Genomic DNA, 17,380 nt, shown 5'->3' on the forward strand with positions numbered 1-17,380 from the left:
CCCAAATTTGGTTTCGAGTCTGGGCAATTCCGCTTTCATTTACTAATTTTTGCCCAGAAACGACCGTTCTATGAAACAGAGTATCTCCAAGTATCAGTTTTAAGTTATTCTTTTTATACAAGCGATATTCAAGGAGGGTGAATTGAACACGAGACCTCAAATTCGGGTTTTTATATCTCGAGCATTGTCTCCGAGATGCTATTTGGCTAGCTAACAGTTGCCCCTTGTGATTTCTCGAAACATGCATATATTACGCAAAAGTAGGATACTTCATTCGCGATTCAGTTAATGAAAGTTACAACTCAAACAACAGAAGCTACAAAACAATGAGATTTTGTACATTTCACTGTTCACCATGCATCTGATTGTAAAATTTTGGATTCACTCTCAACGCCTTCTTCGCTAAGTTTCGGATATCGTCCCGACTAGATTCAGCCGATATTCGAATAATCTCTTGCAGCCCTCCACTGGATATGAAATCCCTTGCATTGTCCTCTGCACCAACAACAGATAAAATTACTGTCCAAGTCATCCTAAGCATCTAAGTTTCCACAAAATCTATGCATGACTAATGACTAAAGCATATCATAATACTCTCAAAAACTTGATTCGCTATTAGTTGTCCGATTAACGTGAAACATGTAAAATTCTCAGTCAAAAATGGCCAACCCAGACAGAGCTTACCGTTTTGCGCTAAATGGCAGAGAGCAAGCTCGATGTGGCGTTGGGTTGAAGTTGACATGGTGTTGGAGTTAATGATCAACCAGGTAAGGACGCCATCGTCCATCAAAAGTGAACGGCCTTTTCTATGTCCTGCAAATGTAGAGCTTAATATTGAATACAATGCAGCATGATACATGTACACAGCCACAAAAAGGACTGCTTCGACCAACCTTGAATAGTTCCGCGTGATTCACATTTTGCAAAGTTGGCCAGTCCTCTAGCAACCTGTGCAATGACTTCACTACTCCCCGACTTTGCCATTCCCAAGAGTGCCTTAATTCCTCCATCTTCCTTCAGCATTGTATGTATTCTTTCTGTAATTAACAAAAACTATGCATGATCTCTCATGCTAATAACCTTCAACAAGATGCGGCTCCATCCGTTTAGACGTAAAATATATTGGGATATGTTGACACGTTGAGTACACAATCTATGCAGCAAAGGAATGAACCTAAAACTCGAACAAAATAACTCTAAACTATCTAGTGCTTACCATTTCCACATAAATTAGCGAGTGCGCCAGCAACCATTCTAAGAGTTTGTGGATCATTTGTGTTGCTTGCTGTCTCTGCGAGTAGTTGAGCTCCACCTCTGCTCATAATTAGGCCTTGATTTACCTCTGAGAAGAGTTAAAAGAGAGACAAAAATCGAAAGAAGCAGGGATAAGTAAATAAAATTAAGAGAATGATCAAATATTCAACATGAAACTACCAAGTTCTTTCCCCACCCCCACCCTGATCCTTTTACTGCCTAGGGTCTTGCTTTCCCCAGAACTTGGGAGTCATTTTCACCGACTTACTAAAAGACCCTTAGACCCAAGATAACAGGAAATACATTAAGTTTTGTGGTTGTGAAAAATATATGTGGTTACATGTTCATAAATCAGCATCTTTGATGGTATGCGCTTAATAATCAGATTGGTTTGCATTTACCACAACCAACGTAGTCTAAACAAGGTTTTTAAAGCAAGGTCTATATGTGAAAAAGATGACCAACGGAAGGCAGTGAAGGATTGTATCCTTACTAACTAAAATGCACAGGAAAGATGAAAATGGAATCAGAATTACCATTCATTGCCAAATTGGCAATGGCCCCAGAAGCAACTCTAAGGATAGTTGTATTCTGCGAAGATCTCAACAGCGCAAGCAAAGCATCTAAACCACCTTCCTCAACAATCTTTGCCTGATTAGTATCTGAAATAAAAGAAAATCTTAATTGGTACAATTGCATACACAACTAAATCCTCATTCTAATTGTATACACAACATATGCCATAGAATATCACTTTATGTGAAAATCGAAGTGGCATACATCAGTTTTAAAATAAATTTTTTTTTTCAGTAGACTGATTTTCTGATGTCAATGTAATTACTAATATCACGTCCATCTTTAGCACAGTAGTAGTATCACCTCCTTGGAACGGGGATGAAAAGTATGCATTTATCCACTAATATAAATAGACAATACAGGAAAGTGCATACCTTCAGCTGCAAGGTTGGCAACCACCTTCACAGCATGGGTTTGAACATCTATATCTTCGGATGTCAGCAGTTGTAAGATCTTTTGAAGCCCAACTGAATTTAGGAAGTAAATTGTCAGCCGAGATATATCATTAAGTGGAATTAGAAAAGGGAAAGATAGATAGTTCTCAAAACTTTATGAGGCCTTAATATATAATAAATCTTGCCTTCTTCGCATATTTTTGCAATGGTGGCCCTCTGACCAGAAATTGAATCCCTTGATGGATTCGAATTGTGTAATCCCATTGGATTCCCAAACGCAGAAGACCCTTTATGTATATTTTCCTTCATATACGACTTCTTGTCCTGGAGAATTTTCCACTGTAAGACATTATATTTGTTGAACTGAAATTTTTTTAAATTCATAAGCAACTCACCTCAAACTCATCTTCTTTCTCCGGTGCAGCCTTCTTTAATTTGATTAGCTCATTCTCTACAGACTTCCTCTGCTTCTCTTCAATTAAAAGTCTTTGCTTCGCATCTTGAAGTTCTTCCTTGAGTCTTGCCTTAATAGTCCCAATGATATAAAATATCGCAAACTATTTAGTAAATCACACTTAACAGACTACTAAACTCATGGCAACTGTAGGAGCAATTGCATGACCACAACCGTAAATATATTAGTCTACATTTTGTGCGAATAGAATATTGAACCATACTTGTTGCATTTTATATGTCAACGTACCTTCTCTTCTGAGAGATCAGTATATTCTGATTTCAAGGACCAATATTTGTTTAGAGTTTGTTCATGTAGCTGATTCATTTCTTCTAACTGCACTCTAAGTTCATCAATCTCTTTCTTCCCCTGGATTTTAAAACAAAATAGAACTTACTGTATGAAAAATGTGTGCAAAGGAGCCTTGAATACGAACAATCGTTTCACCACATTTAGAGAATTATTAATTATCACAACAGGAGGAATAAAGGCAGATAGTAGCTGCATAGAAACTTTTCCCAGCTCAAAATGAAGTGATATATTACTACGAAGAACTTAGGGATCAATTTTTCTTTTTGCCTATATAAATGTTAAAAGAAAAAAATAGACAAAGAATATCACAGACACATGATAATAGAAGAACACTGGACTCTTCCACGCCCATGAAACATCACAATGAGCTCATTTAGTAAGTTTTAGGAATAAATTTAACCTGCATTGAGTTTTGACGGTTACGTCGTTTCTTCTCCACATCCAACTGCTCTTCTAGGTCTTCAAAACGGGCATGCTCATTTTCCAATTGGTCCATTAACTCAGCTATTTTTTTCTCATACATCTGAGTAGTGTCTGCAAGTGCTGATTGATATGCAGAATTTTTCGTCTGATGTTGCTACAAAAATGAAGAAAGATTACGGTTGGTACTCACGTTGCTATAACTTGTACTAAAATATTAGCTTCCATTATTTAGAACTGAAAAGAAAAGACTATAAATAAAAGGTTTAAGTTTAAAATTTTCAAATAAAGAGGTGGCCATGATTAGGAAGAAGAGATAATATTTAAATACAAAAAGCATGACAAGGGTATTACAGATAACTGTTAGAATTAAAGATGACAAAAGAAGGTCCTGTTTTAAATGCATAATGAGCTTACCTGAATAGCCTTTTGGCCGTCAGTCAGAAGCTTCATTGTTTCATCTAACTGTTTCTCTGTGCTTTCAGCACGAGCACGCTCATCATCTAGCTCCTTAATCAACTTTGCTATTTTCTCTTCATACATCTGAGTGGTATCAGCTAATATTTTCTGATACATGGAACCTTCAAGCTGGTGTTGCTACTAACAGGCAAAACAACACTGTAAATGCCATGCTCATAAAGGACAAAATATTTGATTATGAGAACAGTAATGTGTTTACATATGTTTGAGTGTGTGTGTGTGCACGCGTATATCTCCTGCCATATAACTGATTTACTAGCCTACATTTTGGTGTCCTGTTATTCTAAAATTCTAAGTCGATGCACAAGCCACAAGAATGGTGATACCAACATTAATAACCTGTATAGCCTCAGCCAGATTGACCAGGAACCAACTAGACGAATAGTCATTAAAATGAAACAAAATTGCAAGGCAATGGAGCTGTGGCAATACAGCCGTTACAGTATCAATGCTGGTGCGCTGGATCTCAAAAAAGGAAATACCTTGCCATGTTCTAAACTTGCTTCAAGTTTTGCAACTTTATCATGCATCAGGTTACTGTGTTCTTTCTCATGGTTCAGTTTATCTGAAAGATCTTTCAGATCCAAATCCAAACGAGCATTTTCCTTCTCCAGAAACTGCATGTAAAAAAGAAGTATTAGGTGAAGGGAATGACAGACCAACCCTCATAACAATAGGCAATACAAGAAGATGACTAGATGAAAATTCATCAAAATGAAATGAAAATAAAAAGGCAACATTCTTTCACCGAGTCTTCAAAAAAGAAGTACCTCTCTATGTTCTAAACTCGCTTCAAGCTGTGCAACCTTATCATGCATCAGATCACTTTGTTCTTTTTGACGGTTCAGCTCATCTAAAAGATCTTTCAGATCCAGCTCCGAACGAGCATTTTCTTTCTCCAATAACTGCATACATGCAGAAGATTAGAAGGAAAAAGCGTAGTATACCACTCATAAAAATAGGCTGTATGTGAGTTGAATACAACCCTCATAATATTATGATCAGCATTTCATCAACCAAATTACAAATGGCTTCTAGGCGAGACAACTACCTGAGACCTCGTGCTTAGATTGGTCTTGGCCTCAGCAAAAGAATCTTGACACTCTTTCAGCTGTCTTTCCAATTCCAATTTGTTACTGTCCAACAACTTTTGTTGCCTTTCAAATTGTGCAGTAAGATGGTCTACTTGATTCTCAAGCTTCCGACATAGACTCTCATAATCAAATTCTTCTTTAAGTTTTACCATGTTTACTATTCTCATTGCCTGCAAAATAAATAACAGGTGGTTTGTATGAAAGATTTTAAATTACCAATATCATAAATGAGAAATTAGGAAAAGAAATAGCTCACCCTTTGTCCAAACATTATTGTGCTAGTTGTCTCTGCATAGTGTCGTGCTGATGGCCCAATCGTTACTATCAGTGAGGTCCTCGCAGAGCCTGTTTCATAGAAATACATCGAATTTCCTTTTAGAAAAAGTAGGAAAAGAAATGCAGCAGAAATAAATGAAATCAGGTATTCATATGTATGCATTAGGCCTTTTCATATTTTTCATTCTTTACATACATAAGTGTATAAATAGGATAAAAAATATGAACAATATATCAAATTACTGTTGTCACACTCGACACAAAATGCATTCAAGATATAGAGCATTGGCTATGGCCCAAATACATAGCAAATAGCATTACAGATGTAGGAAGAGCAATCCAATAAAATCTGTGCAATATCAAGATACAGAGCAGAAAGTAAATATACTGGGACAACCTCCAAATGAATCACGAAGCAACCTTGTAAGCTTAGAATCTCTGATAGGGATATGTGGACTGTTTTCCGCCAATGCATTTATACATTTTCCAAGGGAAGTTAGTGAAAGATTTATAAATTTTGCCTCCTCAAGCAAGTGACCCTCACTGCCTGCGACATGAGAAAAGTAATGTCAGGAATAACAAGTGATGGAAACAAAAGATTAAGTACTACTTCAGGTGTACAGTATCATTGACAAACCAGATTTATCTATTCTTTCAGATCCTGCAAGATCGACAATCAGCAACTTGCTTTTTCGAACTATAGGTGCGCCATGCCTAACAGATAAATCAGCTATAGAGGCTTTTTCTTGAGAAGCGATCTCATCCGTACCATTTTCTTGCACAGATCTACGAACAAAAACCTATAAGCATAAAATATTCAGATCATCGTTATTCAAAGAACCAACATCTAAAATTTGGAAACAAACATGAATTGAAAAATCCAAAATCATACAACAGACCCACCATAAGAATCGCATGACTGCGTGAAGATTCTGTATTCAGCTTCGTGTTAGCTGCATGACGATTTGCCTCACCAATTTGTAGCAGTTGTAAAAAGTGATCAAGGTCTTTAATTCTTACTACCGAAGCACCAGGAAGTGACACCTCACCAGTCTTGGGGTCCTCGTGAATAGGAATATTAATCTTTTCTGGTGCAAGCAAATCTTGAATAGATTCCATGTACAACTGGAGCAAAAAAACATTAATTAATAGATGAGCAATCATCCAGCATGGTAGTAACTTGCCGCTCTACCTCAACAGATATGCGAACAGATGACAAGCAATCTTTAGAATTTGGTAACAATGTTAAATAAGAAAAGGTTTGACTGAAAACCACTATATTCCCTTTCCTTGTCATCCTTCTATTCCTCTAATAGAAAGAAGAACAGAGTTCTGAAAGAGAGGGTGGAAGTTCAGAACTTACGCTGGACATCTCCTAAACCCTTGTTCAAATTTTACGAAGCACATCTCCAGGTATTCCTAACGAACTCCAAAAGATTTTCATTCCTTAGCAGTGTAGCGTTCAAATCATGAAATGAAACGTTGCTATTAAGTTCCTACAGCGCAGTGAACAAAATCATGCCTACAATGGACTCTGTAGCAATTCACTTATATTTCACTCAGAACAGTGATACAGAACCCCGACCATGGTGGATCATGGAACGCTTGAACAAGAACTTCAAATCAAAACAACAATGAAACACAAACGCAGACACCCACCTGCAAGTAGGAAACTTCCACACTATCAGAAGAGGTAGACAGTATGTCCTCCAAGGCTCTAACCATAATGCCACGCTCAGACGCATCATCTCTACCCAGACTGCCAAGTGTGTAAGTTTTCCCAGTACCGGTTTGGCCATAGGCCATAACTGTCCCATTATATCCACTCAACACACTCTGCAAAAGGACATCAAACTCGACATTACACAATCAACCAATTCAAGAACCACAATTGCAATCAAAACCCACATTGAGCATCACGACGCCATCAAATGCAACCCGTCAATGCCAAAGAAATACCGATAAACAAACAAGATACCTCAACTACAGGTTTTGCCACCACTTGATAAACCCGATTTTGTGAGGCGGTTTCGGTAAAAACTTCATCAAATCTGTAAGACTCTGAACTCCAATTGTTCTTTCTCAACTTCAGCCGCTTCAGCTACATATCAGAGAAAATAAACGAGAATTATAATTTCATTATAATTAATTAATCAGGTTTAAGATTAATAAAAAAAGCTTGGAAATTTCAACTGTAAAATCACACCTCAGGCTGCAGCTCAACACTGTCTGCGAAATCAGAATCCGAAATGCGATCCTCCAGATTTCTCGGTCTAAGCCTGACAGCGACCCTCACTCTTCCGGCCTCTGTTGTAAATTAATCCCAAAAAATAAAAATTAAAAACTTGAAGTTTGATTTGAAATTAAAAAAAAATGAATTCTTTGAAGTTAAATTTCCAAAATTTAAAGTTAAATGTGGGAGAGAGAGACCTTGTTGATATTCGGGGTTAGAGTGAGGAGTTCTCGAATTGGGAGTGACGGAGCGCCGTGAACTGGAAGAAGAGGGCCGCGAGCGGTGGCTGTTGGCTTGCGAGGACGTCGTTTGTCTAGTGGAGTGAGTAGGAGGGACTTGTGCCGACGACGTTGTTTGCCTCTCAGACCTTCCACTAGTACTGCCACTGCCATTAGTATGCCCTGCTGCCGCAGATGCCGTCGACGACGACGAAGATCGTACGGAAGAGGAAGAAGAAGAAGAAGAAGAAGCAGCGGCCATTGATTTTGGAATTGTCAGAGGAAACTGAGAGAATGGCAGAGGGAGATTCTGTAGCTTTATTGTTGTGAGGAGAGAGAGAGAGAGAGAGAGAGAGAGAGAGAGAGGCCGGCACGATGGTGGGAAGAGAAAGAAGGAATAATAAATGAGAGAGCGATTTGCAAACTGGTTCCCGCGTTGTGGGTTACGTTTGAGCAGACAAGAGTCGGCCGTTTTTTTTTTTTCCTCTCTTTAATTATTTTTTTTTTATTTATTCGTTCCATTATTATTATTTTTTAATTATTATTATTATCAATTTAGTATTTTGTTTCTTCCATATTGTGTAATGTGGGGAAAAAAATATGCTTAATAATCTCTCGTGGTTACGTTTTTCATCAAAGTTGAAATCAAGATTTCTATCTATTCTTAATCATGTTCAAGAATAAAACCGTCTTTTAAAAGCATTGAAGTTTGTTTGACTCTTAAATCATACTTGAAACAACTCATTTTGTCTTTCAAGGCAATTTTCTGCACTTCCTTTGATGTTGCGACCAGCAAAGTAAGCTTAAAACGTATTTTATTTCATTTTCACATGAATTGTAATGAATCTCCAATTCACCCAACTTATAATTTATACTACCAATCACTTTGATGCATTCCAACCAATCCGTACGTAACCTAAAGTGTTTGACATCGATTAAAAAGAAACATAACCTTATGGCTAAATGTTAAGAGTTATCCACTACATGAGATTTTTTTATATTTCAAACTTTTTAAGTTAAATTTCTAATTAAAAGCACTAAAATTAAAATTTTAACGGTTAGAAAATTTAAAATGTTTTTTATATGTAGAATCCTTTATATAAATGCGAATGTAGATTCTCCTATTTGTGAATTTCAGACACACTTTTTCACCCATCAATTCAGATTTTCTATATTGTGAATTATTACCGGAGGCAGATTGTCTACTGTTTGAATGTCCTTCTTATCCTTTCTTATTTTATACGATCACAAAAGAACACAATCTGCCTCTATTATTACAGCCTTTTATAACTTGTGAATTAGGCTTGTCAATGTTGTCAGTGTATGAATTATCAAAAAGTATATGTTGTCATGTCATCACAAGAAAATATATGTGGTCCCAGGAAAGTTGTACAGTGCTGGAAACTGTTTGAAGCTCGACCAATCCCATCGTTGACCACATGAGCAAAATCTTTTTATGAACGCACAATTACTAGTGCTTACTTTAGAAAAAGTTACTTTTTTTAATTACATTTTGACGCCACTTAGTATTATAGTTTAATAATATTTTTCTTCATTTGTAAGTGAAATACCTCTTGACCATCATGTATTGGTCGTGGTGCATAATGGCTTTAAATAGAGCCTCATAGGACTTGAAACTTCTCTGTACAGCCAATTCCTTCATATTATCAAACAACTTAATAAAATCTTTAATAATGACAGCCTTACTGTAGCACTCCTTAACGACATTGTTTTATGTTTTTTTATCCCAGGACGAAAACGACTTTTAAAAATAAAACGCAAAAGAAGTAGCAAAGCGTAAAACACAGAAGCAACGAAGTAGCATAGCAAACTTCTGCAGCAGTTCAAAGGACCAGAGGGGCGAAATCCTCACTCTCAATGACGATTCCCAAAGACCAAAGGGTGCGGCCGCCCTTCCTTGTCCCCATGTAGCTTCGCCCATGATTACAGGAAAATTAATCTTACACTAACATTATAGTTGAGTACTATTCATCTTTACAAGTCCGTAAAGTAGAGATCTCAAATTTCATTCTCATGAACGCGGGCCCTAATAACGAATATATACAAACCATTGTCTCGTTGAGCCCAAACATCCCAAATACCCTTATAGCAAACCACAAAAATTAAAAAATAAAGATGAACTCTGGTCAATGTTCGTATACAACCTTGAGACTCCTTGAATTTTCTAATATGTTTCAATGTAGTCTATACACGGGAGTATATTAGAATTTTTCGGGACTAAAAGTCGGAGAAGATAACTTACAAGCAAAAATGTGTGTTTTATTATATTAAATTATAGGAGAACATAAGGAAGCAACGTCCTTCTCGTTCATAAGCAAACGAGTAGTACGATTGTCTGGTCGGTGAATCTATGTCTGGCTATGTAGGCCCTCTCATATCCACAACACCCCTTTTCGGAGGCAATTGCCCAAAAAACAAAAGAAACCCCACTTAACAAAGTTACATGTGGTGTTTTCGACATTTGCAATAAGAAAACACAATCATGTGGTGGTGATTCTTCATTTCTTGCTTAAATAAACATTTTTTTTTTAATTTTATTCTTTGGGTTTGTTTGATTTATTCAATCTAAAGTGTGCGTGAGTGCTGAAGGCTAAATGAGGGATACTAGAGAATTTTAACGAAAAGCTCCCGGCACTGTTCATTTTAACAAAAAACCATATTTTTACTCTAAAAAGTCAATCCTGGTATCATTCACTTACAACATCTTTTTGTTATTTTCGTTAAAAATCAAAGTTTTCAAGCTATTTTCATTAGTTTTCCTATATTAAAATCACTAGATTAACAAAAGCGTGATAGAAAAAACAAAGAAGTGAAAAGTAATTGTTATACAAGTTTCTTTTTTTTTTTTGATAGAAGGGGGACAACATGTGACAAACCACGGTTATCCAACTCTTTCGGGCCCGGTGGAGGCTAGTTGAGAATTTTGCACTCTGACCCACGACCAAACAGATTCACTACTTACAAAGTATCAAACTCAGAACCTCTCGTTATCGAGTTTTTGTTACGTTAATGTAGAAAGTACATACTTGTTTTTAACCATTAAATGTGGCAAACGCCATTTTATCTAAAATTCGTTAATCATGTTCTTTAATCATTCTTAAAAAAAAAAAAAAAAAAAAAAAAAAAAAAAAAAAAAAAAAAAAAAAAAAAAAGCCCTTTCGTTTTTATTCATTCTGTTTTAGTGGGTCAAATCAAACTTGGATCAGAAAATATAGTACTATAGTTTCTGTCTGTAATATTCTGAGATTTTGGCAAATGCGACAATGGCCGTGCCGTCCCGACATGTCGCCCTCCCTCCCTTAATATTTAAGTCAAGAAGTTATAGCTGACCACTTCAAGTCTTCAATCCAACGCAAACCAATAGATACATGTAATAATTACTTAATACAAGAAAATGCATGCTGGATCCCAAATCTTATCCTCATGGAACAAATTTTGTTATGGTTGCGGGATGCGAGCTGCCAGTCGACTGGCTGTACAGCATCAATCGGCCTGCTACTCAAATCACGAAATATGTCATAAGAATTATCCCGCGTTAGTGAAAGGTCCTCCATTATTTTTACATTTATGTCGGAATCATTTGAATCAATAGGGAATGTAGTGCTCGTTAGACATTACGAGGTAGTGATTAGTTCGACGCACGTAATCCTGATTAGAACATGATTAAAGGATTAATAACACTCATCTCCCAGATGGCAGATGACAAGAGTAAATTGGAGTTATATTTTAAGTGAAATGAGTTGGATATGTGAGAGTGAGGAGATGAAGTGTTGGCAGGTTGGCTAATTTGTTTGGATGTGTTGTTTTGGCCGGCAAATGTACCACTCATCCAACCTGGAAATGTTTGAATATTTCTTGCAAATTAGAAATGGCCAAAACAGCACCAGCTTCCCCAAGACCAAATCAATGCTTGCACCTTGGTCATTAAGAATACGGGAAACAAAACAACCATAGGATCTTAATAAGACCCGGTTTTGGTTTAGAGGTTTTCGTTAATCGCGTGCGACATCTGAATTACGCTATGCCGCACAGAAATTGTTACACTTGAGCTCGACCGGCATTAACCATGGCTTGTATAGTTGTATACTTGTATTCCATCATCAGCCGAGGCATTCCCAACTAGAACATCCAAATACTGCCTGAAAAAATGGGGTAGGGGATGCAATTCAGCAGCTCGACTTGGCAAGATGTTGGTGGAGTTTTTAACAGCACTTTGATGACTGTATTAGCTTATGGTAAAACCGAGGGAATGCTAATGCCAGAAGTCACAGCAACCTTCCTAACTTTTCCAACCCAAGGCGCCAAGATCGCCTTGTTTTAAGTCCATGTGCTTTCCAAGCCTGAAAATAAGGAAACGATTAGCAAGGAGATCCAACGGATTAGCCTGCTAACTAGGTACATAATGACGGACGGACATAATATCTTAAGTTAAGATAGACCAACCAAAATAACATAATTCCAACACATAATTTTGACGTGGATAATTTCACGCAAGTGCTCATTTCAGTCAACCGGTGAACATAAAGAACTTGAGTAAAAGTTTGATCCGAGGGTAGAAAATCAAAAGAATGTGTTTGTATGTAAGAAAAAGAGAGAAGAGAGAGCATTCGTAAAGTGATAGCAGGGTGATCTGAAGGGCAATTACCCAAGATCTGATGGAAGTCTGAAGCCACCTATACGTACACGCTTTAGTGAATGTATCTGGAACAAGAGACATAAGTAGCCAGCATAAGCAGAACAGAAATTTCAACAAAGAACAATGCAAATGTGAACTGGTATTGAATTAAAGATTTAAGCCCATTTTTCCAGTAAATTAAAAATTTCCAGAATCTGGACAGAGACTGAAAGGTCAATAGGCCACCATATGTTGAGTTTTTATCATGAATGATGCCCACATTGGGGATGCGGAAAACACTCCCGTCAATAAACAAATCTAACCTCAAGTCCAGCATTTTTAACAAGTTCTCGTACTTCATGGTTCCTCCCTTCATGAACCTGCACAAATACAGATCAACAAAATGAAATTTGTGTGACCATTTTTGTACGCTTGTCATTTCATGCTTCAGCTAGCCAGAACTTTACTGTTATTCAGTTTAATGCTCTGTGAAGCTCCTAACTCAGAAGGCTATGCGGATGCCCTAAATCATGATAAAAGAGAGAAGGACATGAACAAAGAATCAGTACCACAATACGCAAACGGGGTCTTGGCATATCTGGTTGTTGTGGCAGTAATTCCACAGAATCTGGGGTGCAATGGACGCCGTCGATGCTTGTTCCCTCACTGATGGCTAACAGGTGCCGCTTACTAACTACACCTTCTATTGCTGCAATGTATCTGCAATTACAGTGTAAAAGTTGCAGGTTAATAGATATATGAATTAAAAGAAAAGATTTCACACAAATTTTCATTCCATATGATCTTTCTTTATTGAAAGTTAAACATGATAGTCCTCAAATAGTAAAAGAGAACAGAAAATATGGACATTCTTACTCCTTTGACAAGTTCGAAGACGGATGTGATATCTTCTGAGCAAAATCTCCTGAAAACATAGCATTGGATATGATGTCAAATGAATCGGTTCTAAATAGGTCTTTATGCAGATACTCTGCATATATGGTTTGAGAATATACCATCATTGGTCACAATGATCAACCCAGTTGTGGCAACATCAAGACGGCCAACAGTAAATAGTCGTGGTCTGGGTACTCCTGAGTTTCTCTTATCCTGAAAATGCAAACAAGTCCATTACTTGACGAATTGAATGCATGAATATGCTACCAGTATATACTATTAAATGCTAATAATTATCCTGAATCCGTGGTTGCCCATATAAAAGTGCAATATGCATGAGGTTGTAAGCCTTAGCATACCCAAGTCTTCAAATAATCTTCGAATAGACCCAACACAGATTTATTCTCCCCAGATGCGCAAATGTACCTATCATCGTATAAATGCATTAAACCCCAAAATCGAAACTTTGCAATAAACCACAACAACAGAAGAAAAAAAATAAGAGATGCAAGAAGCCAGTAGCGGTGGCATTACCCTTTTGGCTTGTTAAGGGCAAGATAAACCTTTGGAGGCAGTCTCTTCGGAATCCGATTTCCGTTGACATATATAATATCCCTTCCAGGATCAACTTTAGTCTACACAAACAAAAAGAACACTGATTTTACACCAAAGTATAATCATGCTGCTAAAAGAAAAACCAAATACAACCCAACACATGAAATCGGGGAGCTATCAAATGACGAAAATATATACAGAAAATGAAACATACTTGAGGAGTATTGCATACAGAACCATTCACAGTGACCTTCCCATCAAAGATAAGCTGCTCACTGCTCCTCCTCGATGCCACTAATTCCCAAAAATGAATAGTAAATTAGAAAAACACTAAACTGGAGAAACGAAAGTATCGTCTATCCACTTGTCATGCTCTAATTAATTCTTAGTTATGAAAGCCTTTCGCCCTTATAAAGCAGGTGTTTTTTTTTTCTAAAGTATTGAGCTTGAAGTGTTTTTCTTTTAATGATACCTAGGCACAGAAAATCCCATTAACACTGAAAATAAATGAAATTGCGGAAATGGGTTCGGTTCCAATTTGAATTTCAACAATGCCATTCTTCTTATCCATTTCAGAGACGAGGGATTCCATACAGTTACCTCCGGCGGCAGCGAGAACCTTGCTGAGCCGCTGCTCGGCGTCTCTGAAATTCTCGTTGTAGAACCTCCGGGCGGCTTTCGAGTACTTGGGCTCGGCCGTGGGCACACGCTTCTCGGCGCCCTCCTTCTTCTTCTTGGCACTCTTACTCTTGGTCTCGATGGCCTGGAGGAAACGCGCTGGAGGGTGCGACTGGAGCTTGAGGTTGCCATCCTCGCCGCGGACGATCCAGGGGATGATGAGCTGCCCGGCGAGGGCATCCGGGTCGAGCTCGGCGGAGTCGGGTTTGGGCTTGGGCTTCGCTGGCGCGAATGTGATGTTGAACTCCTGAGAAGAGGAGGAAGTGGCGAGGGAGCAGGTGAGGCGGGGGAGTGTGCGGATGGGGATGAGAGAGAGGGAGGGTTTGGAAAGGAGGGAGGAGGAGAGAGAAGCTAGCGCTGCTGCTACTCCTGCCACCGACGCCATTTTTGGTTGCCGGGTTTTTTTGGTTGAGGATTTTTGCGCAGTGGATATATTTTTTGTTTTTTATTTATTTTTGAAACGAATTATAATTGGGCTATCTTTGGTCAAATTATTGGGCTCAGTCCAAAAATAAAAGAAGAAAACTAATCGGGTGGGCTCGACCCAAGCACAAGAGAGAGATTTTTATTTTTTTTATTCTAGTATTTAGAATTGTTATAAATAGAAAAGTTAGAGAAATAACCTTTACAAGGGACAGGAGAAAAGCGGGTGCTAGATATCATACTGTTTGATTTTGTAACTATAACACAAAAATTGCAGGAAAAAGAGGAAGGGAAGGATACTGATATTATTGTTGTTTACTTCGTTTCTTTGTTGTGTCTTGTAATCACACACGGAGTGCTCTTTATATAGAGCCACATCCGTAACAAACCAAAAAAGTGAAATAATTGCTCATTTTGAAAACTTTACATAATAACAATCACATTACTGTTGCCTTTTTGAAATCTTCACATAATAACAAACTACTTTGGCATTTTTTGAAATCTTCACATAATAACAAATACACTACTGTGAGCATTCATTCTCATAATTTTATAACACTCTCCCTTGGATGCCCATATATCAACATTAGTTGCCGCGTTAAAACCTTCCTCAGAAAAACCCAGTGGGAAAAAATCGTAGCAAAGGAAAAAGAGTACAACTTTGCTTGAATTGTTGATATAGCGTTAAGTATGCTTATGTTGCCTCATTAAAACCTTGCTAGGAAAAACCCAATAGGAAAAATCCTAGTCGAAGGAAAAATAGTAGAACATGCATGTATCATGGATGCTCCCCCTAATATGTATCTCTCATTGATTCCATATTCTTCAAATTTAACTAAGTTGTAAGTTGACGTAAACCTATACCATGCACTAGCTTCTGAAATGTGCACTTTGGTAGAGATTTGGTGAATAGGTCTGCCAAATTTTCATTGGAATGGATTTATCTAACTTCAATAACTTTAGCCTTTTGAAGCTCATGTGCATTGAAAAACTTTGGAGATATGTGTTTAGTCTTATTGCTCTTAATGAATCCTTCCTTCATTTATGCAACATAGGCTACATTATCTTCATAAATCACAGTTGGAGCGTCTGTCCTTGAAGGTAGACCACATGAATTCCAGATATGATGGATCATTAATCTTAACCAAGAACATTCACGACTTGCTTCATGTAAAACAAGTATTTCTGAGTGATTGGAAGATGTAGCAACTATTGTTTGCTTTGTTGAGCGTCATGAGATTGTTGTATCTCTATTAGTGAACACATTCGAGTTTGTGAGCTGGTTTTACGCAGATCAGAGAGAAAACCAACATCTGCATATCCAACAAGGATCTGGTCATTTGTGGATTTCATTGAGTGGAAAATACCCATGTCTATTGTCCCATGAAGGTATCGTAAAACATCTTTGACTCCCTTCTAGTGACGAATTGTTGGAGCAGAGTTATACCTTGCTAACAAGTTGACTGAAAAACTATATCTGGTCTAGTACATTGTGCTAAATACAATAAAGCATCTATTGCACTCAGATATGGTACTGTTGAACCAATGATCATTTCATCATCTTCTTTTGGACGATATAGATCTTTCTTAATGTCCAAAGAATGAACAACCATTGGCATGGTGAGTGGATAAACCTTGTTCATGGCAAATCGATTCAAGATTTTTTCAATGTAAGTTGATTGATGGACCAAAATTCCATTAGCACAATGTTTGATCTGCAGACTGAGACAATATTTTGTTTTTCCAATGTCTTTCATTTCAAATTTGCTTTTCAGATATTCAGCAGTTTTATTGAGCTCTTCAAGGGTTCCAACTAAGTTCATATCATCGACATATATTGCCACTATAACAAATCCAGAATTTGATTTCTTAATGAACACATAAGGGCAGATGACATTGTTAGTGTATCCTTTTTTGATCAAATACTCACTGAGACGATTATACCACATTCGTCCAGATTGTTTCAGCCTATATAATGATCACCTTAATTTGATAGAGAGCATACCTTATGATTTGTTAGTCATTTCAGGCAACTTAAGTTCTTTTGGGACTTTCATATATAAGTCAGTATCTAATTCTCCATATAGATACACGATGATGACATCCATAAGTTGCATGTGTAGTTTTTCTGAAACCACCAAACTTATTAAGAAACGGAATGTAATTGCGTCCATTACAGGAGAGTATGTCTCCCCATAATCATTTCCAAGTCTTTTTGAAAAACCTTGTGCAACAAGTCGTGCTTTATATCTTCAATCTCATTTTTCTCATTTCGCTTTTTTATGAATACCCATTTGCAACCTATGAGATTTACACCAGGCAGGGTTTGGACTACATGTCCAAAAACACTTCGCATTTATAAGGAATTTAATTCTGCTTGGATTGCATCTTTCCACTTAGGCCAATCTTGTCTCTGTGACATCCCACATCGCCAGGGGAGTGATTCTTATATGTATATTCTCATCCCTATCTAGCACGA

General features: G+C 37.4%; 2 protein-coding genes across 2 annotated transcripts; both read right to left on the reverse strand.

Annotated features, from left to right (window-relative positions):
• Nucleotides 1–212: 212 nt before the first annotated feature.
• LOC137735561 (kinesin-like protein KIN-UC) lies at nt 213–8,084 on the reverse strand. Its single transcript, XM_068474985.1, has 22 exons — nt 7,692–8,084; nt 7,468–7,568; nt 7,240–7,362; nt 6,921–7,097; nt 6,165–6,386; nt 5,899–6,061; nt 5,659–5,808; nt 5,242–5,330; nt 4,943–5,155; nt 4,662–4,796; nt 4,374–4,508; nt 3,829–4,008; nt 3,392–3,568; nt 2,929–3,048; nt 2,621–2,749; nt 2,411–2,549; nt 2,205–2,297; nt 1,791–1,916; nt 1,217–1,342; nt 894–1,037; nt 685–813; nt 213–495 (listed from the first exon to the last, which is right to left on the reverse strand). Exons 1-22 carry the CDS (start codon nt 7,972–7,974, stop codon nt 344–346), a joined length of 3,306 nt encoding a protein of 1,101 aa, XP_068331086.1. The 5' UTR covers nt 7,975–8,084; the 3' UTR covers nt 213–343.
• A 3,543-nt stretch (nt 8,085–11,627) lies between these two features.
• LOC137734822 (putative ribosomal large subunit pseudouridine synthase SVR1, chloroplastic) lies at nt 11,628–14,892 on the reverse strand. The gene is made up of 10 exons (XM_068474114.1): nt 14,401–14,892; nt 14,015–14,094; nt 13,780–13,880; nt 13,605–13,671; nt 13,365–13,458; nt 13,225–13,273; nt 12,918–13,068; nt 12,672–12,728; nt 12,379–12,434; nt 11,628–12,073 (listed from the first exon to the last, which is right to left on the reverse strand). The coding sequence occupies exons 1-10, from the start codon at nt 14,861–14,863 to the stop codon at nt 12,013–12,015; spliced, it is 1,179 nt and encodes a 392-aa protein (XP_068330215.1). The 5' UTR covers nt 14,864–14,892; the 3' UTR covers nt 11,628–12,012.
• Nucleotides 14,893–17,380: the final 2,488 nt, after the last annotated feature.

The sequence above is a fragment of the Pyrus communis genome, chromosome 5 (genome assembly GCF_963583255.1).
Source record: "Pyrus communis chromosome 5, drPyrComm1.1, whole genome shotgun sequence".
NCBI lineage: Eukaryota > Viridiplantae > Streptophyta > Magnoliopsida > Rosales > Rosaceae > Pyrus > Pyrus communis.

Coding starts and splice junctions, on each gene's coding strand:
- LOC137735561 (XM_068474985.1), bottom strand. CDS start 7,974: ATGGCCGCTGCTTCTTCTTCTTCTTCTTCTTCCTCTTCCGTACGATCT. Junction 6,387..6,920: donor TGGAAGTTTCCTACTTGCAG/GTGGGTGTCTGC, acceptor TTTTTGCTCCAG/TTGTACATGGAATCTATTCA. Junction 2,750..2,928: donor CTGATCTCTCAGAAGAGAAG/GTACGTTGACAT, acceptor GGGACTATTAAG/GCAAGACTCAAGGAAGAACT.
- LOC137734822 (XM_068474114.1), bottom strand. CDS start 14,863: ATGGCGTCGGTGGCAGGAGTAGCAGCAGCGCTAGCTTCTCTCTCCTCC. Junction 13,672..13,779: donor GCCCTTAACAAGCCAAAAGG/GTAATGCCACCG, acceptor ATACGATGATAG/GTACATTTGCGCATCTGGGG. Junction 12,435..12,671: donor TTAAAAATGCTGGACTTGAG/GTTAGATTTGTT, acceptor CTCTTGTTCCAG/ATACATTCACTAAAGCGTGT.